This window comes from Phoenix dactylifera, chromosome 6 (genome assembly GCF_009389715.1).
Source record: "Phoenix dactylifera cultivar Barhee BC4 chromosome 6, palm_55x_up_171113_PBpolish2nd_filt_p, whole genome shotgun sequence".
Lineage (NCBI taxonomy): Eukaryota > Viridiplantae > Streptophyta > Magnoliopsida > Arecales > Arecaceae > Phoenix > Phoenix dactylifera.
In genome coordinates, this window is record NC_052397.1 from 7,194,183 (window position 1) to 7,201,322 (window position 7,140).

The window sequence follows — 7,140 nt, forward strand, 5'->3', positions numbered from 1 at the left end:
TCGATGATACAAGCTCAAATTGCACCTGGCACACTTGCCACCTGTTAAATCTTGCAAAATGCTAGTACATTTTAACATATGAATGGTATGCCAAGAAAAGCATTAACCAACACCTCATACACTGCAGAGCAAGTTTCCTCCATCATACAAAGGAAAAAATGACAAGATTTGATGTTAGCAATGATGATCAGCATTTCAAGATCATTCCAACTGAATAGACTGGTGCTATTGATATTGAAAAAGTTTAGCCAATTTACTTGCATAGAAAAAAACCAGTTCAGTGAAAGTTAACCTAAGCAAATTGCAGCCATTGGTGCTCATTCGTATGCTCAAATATAATGGAGCAGCCAAAGTTAACCTGAGACTACAGCAGTCGATGATGCAGAATCATGTGGTGGATTAGAAATAAACTCTACAAAATAAGCACAAAAATAAATTACCATACCAATGGATGAAGATCCATTGGAGATGATAGCGATCCACCAAAATCAGCAGCAAAAAAATGAGCTCATAGTCAACTTCTGCAGCTACAAGGGCCAGCAACAGTCTACAACCAACAGGAGCTCTCTGCTAGACCTAGTCAACATGACATCTGCAGCTACCAGGGCAGCAACAGTCTCACACAATCAACATGTAATCTCCACCAGACCTTCCAACCTCTCAGTTCACAGCTACAGCCACGGGCCGCATCATCACATGTTGGAAACATGGTGAAATTTGAATTAAATTCCTAGAATTCCATTTATCACTATGGGGACCATAATAAGGAAATGCCTAACCAATAACTCTATTTAGCTTTTCCCAGCCACATGGCTCTAGGGAACAGATTTGCATTTCTTCCAACCATGTCTGAGTATATCCAAAAAGCTGGTTATCAATATACCAAATCTACCGTTCATGTTAACAAATATCATTGCAATATTAACTTGATTTAGAAGGTCGACATTAGATTTATTATTCAACCTAGCATCAGGCCAATTTGTCACAAATATGAAAAATATTGAACAGCAGATCCAGCATATGAAAAACCAACTCTGAGAATACACTTTATGCATGGTTGGAAGAAGCATGAATCAATTCTGATACTATTGTTAAGGAAAAATTTGTTGCCTGTGCACAACATGTGGATGTCGAAAGAACAGTAAAAAGCTAGTTGCACCCTATGGCCATTGGTACATCACCTTTTCAAAGTCCACATGCAGGAGAAATTAAATACTGATATAAACAGCAACATGTGCCGGTGCTACAGCAACTGACATGGTCATCACAGCTAGCACTACTCCTTTCAGTTCCCACATAGGAAATGAAAAGAACAAGATCAGAATATAATCCAAAAACCGACGGACATGACTCTGCAACAAGGATTAAACATAACTCTTACCAGTCATGAGACCATCAAAGTACATTAGAAAACTGGCCTCAGTGCAGGTCTTGTTTTTAGAATGTTGGTCAGCAAAAAATCATTGTCAGCATCACTATTAACATCACCATCATCATGAAGTACAAACAACATCACCATCATCAGCATCATCACCAATATCATCATCAAGGAAGAACAAAGAACATCAGCTACAACATCATCAGCAAGGACATATGCATTTGAAACCATCTTGCCAGCAATCGACAACAACCCTTTCACGAACAGTTAACTAGAAAAATGCACAGCAGGTTGTATCATAAGTAAAGTTGCACTAAATTATCATAGAACAAGTTTATAAGGAGAAAGGAGGACATAACGAAGACATAGGAAGTACTAAAAGTTCATATAGAACATAAGTAGACTTCTAACAAATGCTACCAGCATACCAACTACTTGAGCACCACAAGCAGGACGTATTATAGAAACCACAATAAACCCAGCAAAGTACAAATTTGCAACCTTAAAAAGGAGTCCAGGATAACCAAAACTATCATTGAAATTCATAAAGATCCTTGTTTATAGCATGTGTCAATGGCCGAGCCTCAAGGGTATGTCTAACCAATCAAACTGAAAGATCCATCAATCCTGCCAAACAAACCAGGTGAAAATTAATAAGAAAAACACCAAACACGGCAAGATATAGTAACTTTGTTACAAGTACAACGTTAACTACCTGGTCAGAACTGCGTGGAGATGGACTCCGGGAATCTGCAAGTCGGCCACGGGGTGAAACACTTCGTGATGGTGGCGAACGTTTGCCATGGCTACCTTTGTCTGGGCTTTCATCACAAGAAGGTGGGGTCCTACGAGGCATTGGACTCCTTCGAGGACTATAGCTACGCCGATCAGGTGAGGCACTATCCAAGATAACATATCAGACAATGGCAGCAGGATGCAATAAAGATCTAAAGAATGTATTAGAGAATGCTACCTATCATAAGAGAGGCTCCTGCTTCTCCTTCGATAATCATCTGACCTCCTACCACGGCCTCTATAATAATCAGGGCTTTGGCTGCGGCTTCTGCTCCTATGGCGATAATCCCTTTCCCTGTAACGGTTCCTGTCATAACGCCCCTTGCTTCGACTACGGCTTCGCCTCCTATAATCTCTGTCCCGATAATCATCTCTGTACCTGATCAATGCATTAAAAAAACTATAAGCTAATAGATGTATTAAGAACAAAGAAGTATCTATGGGGTTGCAAAAATTACCACTTTAAGCACTTGTTTGCATAAGCAAACTAAATCATATACTAACAAAATCATACATTATCATGAATTTAGCTAACATTCCACCCAAACTTCTTCAGATGGATCTTGCAGGAGGATGTATCATTTAATAAGAAATCTATACAGCAAGAAAGAGTGATTAAAGACAAGATAGATATTTACATAGAGCAGACAAGGCACATATCCTAGACTCCTAGTGCTGTCAGCATGTTTGCTACATCTTACGAGCATGAAGCTAGAACTCATAAAAAGCATCAACTAAATCCTGCTATGACAGCATAGAGAATTATTAATATAACTAGTAAACAGGGAAGATAACCCTCCAAAACCATAAGCTAGTTAGCATACAAGCTACTCAATCAAGACAGGAGATGCATTTAGTAAAACCGATTTTGATAAAAACAATTAGTAATGGATTGGATTGTACTCAATCCAAACTTGACCACATCAACCAACTCAACTGAGCTGGGCTAGGCCAAAGTTTTATGAACTCAGGCTAGTATTGGGTGCCAAAAAAAATCCCAACCTAACCACAAGTTGGGCTGGTTACAGTTGAGCTTATCCCAACAAGACCATAACCATAGCCCAATCCAAACCTGCCTCAAACAGACCCACCCTATATACATCAAAATACCAGCCTAACAAAATGTTCAAGACCTTTGCCCAATCTTAAATTATGTATACAACCCAAACTAACCTGTCTCATGCAATCTAACCCAGATGAACCCAACCAAACACAAGTTTAACTTAAGATTGAGTTGTGTCAGTAGATACAGAGATAGGGTTGGTCTATGATTGGCCCTCAACCCAACACAACCTATCCATGTTGCAACACTAATCAGAAAAACAAGGCAAATACAACAATACTGATATCGATAATAAAACTCATTTAGTACCTTCAATGCATATCAAAAAGAGATGGTACTCCACACGCACGTGCGCACACATACACACACCCAAAAAAAAAACTTACCTTGGCCTAGGGCTACGGCTCCTTGACCTGCCACTTGTCTTTGGGAGCACCTCTACAATTCTTCCTTTACGACTGCAAACATAGTTGAATAAGGACCATAAGCAGGTCCAAATCAAATAAACAATTAAACAAACCAGAACATTGAAATAATAAGCATATACAAATGTAGAATGCATAAAAAATAATAAGGACAGTTTCAAGCTTAGTGACACAAAAAATTCAAAAAAGAAAGAAAGAGAGAATTACGGTGAAAAATGATTGCATAAACAGGAGCCAAACATAACTTGAAAATGGTGCGAACAAACTCAAACTTGGATGGATGCTACCATTTAAATTAATTTCAACTTTATAGTAACTAAATCGCAGCCAGTAGCAAGACAATCCTAATATATTGATATGCACAAGATAAAGAGAGCCCGAGAATTCAAGAATTTGATCCCTTCAGTAACTACTCCAATCCCCTTCCCTTAAGGGTATCCAATAGACAGTCTATGTTCTACCAACCGGTGCCTACTACATCTGATAGCAAACCATGTTCTACAGGGCTAACAGCTAGTGACAACCAAAAATGGGGTGGTCGTGCCACAAAGCCAACAGGAATTAACTAGACCCAGCATTGGAAGTTTAAAAACCATTCCGGGGATATATCTGAGAGTTAAAATCTACTTGCACGCTCCAGCAGACGTTGAAAAGCATGAGTTGAAAACTTTTGACACTTATTGCTATAAAAAAAAAAGCGAATAATCAGAATATCCAGCATCATCTTCTTAAGAAATGCTGGAATAAGGTTGCAATTCTCATTATCCATGAGTGAGCTCCTATTTCAAGTTCTAAAAATGCTCTGTCGAGCCTATAATCCTCTAAAACAAAAGTAAAAAAGGTAAAAACGTCAAAAAAAAAAAAAACTCCGAGTCGCCAAGATTTCATTGAGAAAACCGATATACGACAGAAATTTGAGGTAGTCGTTACTACCACATTCTTTTTAGAAGCGAGAAATCAAACCTTAAAAAATAATCAAGTTCATAAAAAGGAGTGAGAAAACATGGCATGATTTGAGCATGCGTGATAATGCAAAACCTTTTTTGATATCCCAGGGAGCCTCCAGAATCCATGTTAACATTTTTAACTTACATAGGTTCAGCATTCGGCCCATATTTTGCAAATTGAACCATAATGTTTCGACCATCCACGTTTCGCCCTGTAAGCACAAAAAACTTGGCAACGATCAGAAAATTTTCTGACGGATTTATTAATTTATACCTCACAACAACAGATCAAGAGAAATTAAAGAAAGAAGAGAACCAACAAAAAAAAAAAAACTTACCATCGAGCCTCTCCACGGCCTTTTGGGCCTCATCAGCATACTTGTACCTCACGAACGCAAATCCCCGCGAATCTCCGCTCCTTCATGCCCACGAAATTCACCAACATAAGCGGTAATACAATCCGAAAACCTAACAATCTCGAATCCTAGAAGAAGAATCAATCTTTAACGCACCTACGGTCCCTTGGGATGAAGACGTCCACCACCTTGCCATATCGATCGAAGAGAGGATAGAGATCATCTGCTGTGGTACCTATGAACCCAAAAAAGAAAAAAAAAAAAAAAACGATCAGAACGACGAAAGCAGAGAAAAGGGAGGAGAAGAGAGGGAGTTACTCACGGAAGCTGATGTTGAGGACGAGAAGGGAGTAGGTGTCTCTGATGTCCGGCGGCCCAGATCGCCCGAAGTGCGACATGGCCGAGGAGAGGGAGAGAGGATTCGATGGAGCTAGGGTTAGGGTTTCGGAGACAGGCGCGGGAAGTTTCTCGAAGGGAGAGGGCTCATCGCCGGTGTGGCTATAAAGAATTAAAGATAGTAAGCTGAGGGTACATATAGGAATAAGATGGTCGATGAAAGGCCGCCCTTGGACTTCGTCTTTATTACTTTGCTGCCCTCTCATGGATGCCAAGTGTGGTGAGGTTCATCGTTTGTAGATCCTTCTAGGTGGGGTAATCTAAACCTTGGTATGTTGTCCGAGTCGGATTGGGCCTAATTGTGTATCAATTTGTTCAGATTGAAGTCTTGGGCAACTGAACCTGATGTACGTAGTAGAGCTTTAGACCCAGAAATTGATCTTGTGATATGAATGGCTCGTAATCAAACTCTTGATTAGACCCAATTGACTCTAACTTGACTTGATCTAGGTTGTGTTTGTGTGAAAGTTTTGGATTATAGTTGGGTCTTAACAAGTTATCAAACATATTTGTTGGTTAAATGGGATTTGGCTCTTGTGTTTTATTGGTTACATTGCAGTTGCATCGACTCCTATCTGCTATATTTCTTAGCATCACTGTGTCTCCTTATATCAAATATCCTCAAGCTTTTGAAATCTTTAGTTGAAGGCAAATGTGTAACTTTGATCAGTGAATTGCAAGCATTATTTGATGAAAATTAGTTGAAACGAGAATTAGATTCACGCAGGAGCCAACTCTCAAAAGGATGGGGTAGGTATAAGGAAGAAGGTGGGGTTTAGCCTATTCTAATCTTAAAAAAATAAAAAATAAAACTCATAATTTTGTTGGGGCTGAGTTGGCCGAGTTAGTATGGTTAACCATATCTCTCACAATACTGAAGTTTTGTTTCCATCTCATGTTTTTAGTGTTGCTTCTGTTGCTTAAAAATATTGTTTGGTTGTCAACTATATCAAAACTACTTTTAGTATGTCATAGTTTTATAAAAATTTGTTTTGTTAAAACATGATTTACTAGATCTATAGTTAGCAAGATTAACTGATATTATATAGGAGTTGGGACAACCAATCCAAATCCTGATTACTAAGACTTGGAAGAGCTTGTTTTGAGAAAAAAGTCTTTCATAAACTCTATTTTTCCTATTTTACAAGATATTTAAATTTGCTATAACCATCATGAAATCTTTCCCAAACAACTAGTTTCATAAGATTTTAAAGATCTTGTATTAGAAATAACAATTTACTAGCATCATCCAACTAAACAGCTCCAAAAGGTTGTTTCTAAAAGTAAATCTATTTAAATTTTTGGATAAAAAGTATTTTTTGATATATTTTAGATTTAGCAATTATACATACTAAATGTATAATAGTTCCCAAATGCTCTGGATGGTGCTTTCCTCTTTGCTTTCCATGCATGTAACCATTCTACCGACCACATTTTTATTCATTTCCTTCTGTAATTAGTTCTTATAAACTCAAATGCTTTTCGATCAAAACTGATCTTATGTAATTAGAATATTGATGAGTAAAAATAACATTGTAAACCGAAAGTATTCTCTTGGATATATTTTTCTAAAAAGTATCACAGCTTGTACACTAGTTCCTGATGAATGGGTTTGCCACGTTCAGAAGATACGGGGCAACCTCAAGAAGCTAGAAGTTAGTCTTTTAGCTTTTCCTGAGAGCACTTTTTTGACTTTTATTTTTTTAGAAGCACTTCTCAAATGATGTTACCAAATACTTAACTTTTCAGAAAGTAATTTCTTTACTTTAAGGATTACAAA

The 7,140-nt window shown here is 38.0% G+C and overlaps 1 protein-coding gene across 1 annotated transcript; it reads right to left on the reverse strand.

Annotated features, from left to right (window-relative positions):
• Positions 1-204: 204 nt before the first annotated feature.
• On the reverse strand, positions 205-5,479 carry LOC103716111 (serine/arginine-rich splicing factor SC35). Its single transcript, XM_026808102.2, has 9 exons — positions 5,287-5,479; positions 5,121-5,199; positions 4,947-5,026; positions 4,754-4,820; positions 3,623-3,694; positions 2,352-2,552; positions 2,094-2,277; positions 1,382-2,005; positions 205-1,282 (listed from the first exon to the last, which is right to left on the reverse strand). The coding sequence occupies exons 1-8, from the start codon at positions 5,360-5,362 to the stop codon at positions 2,000-2,002; spliced, it is 765 nt and encodes a 254-aa protein (XP_026663903.1). The 5' UTR covers positions 5,363-5,479; the 3' UTR covers positions 205-1,282; positions 1,382-1,999.
• Between the last annotated feature and the right edge of the window lie 1,661 nt (positions 5,480-7,140).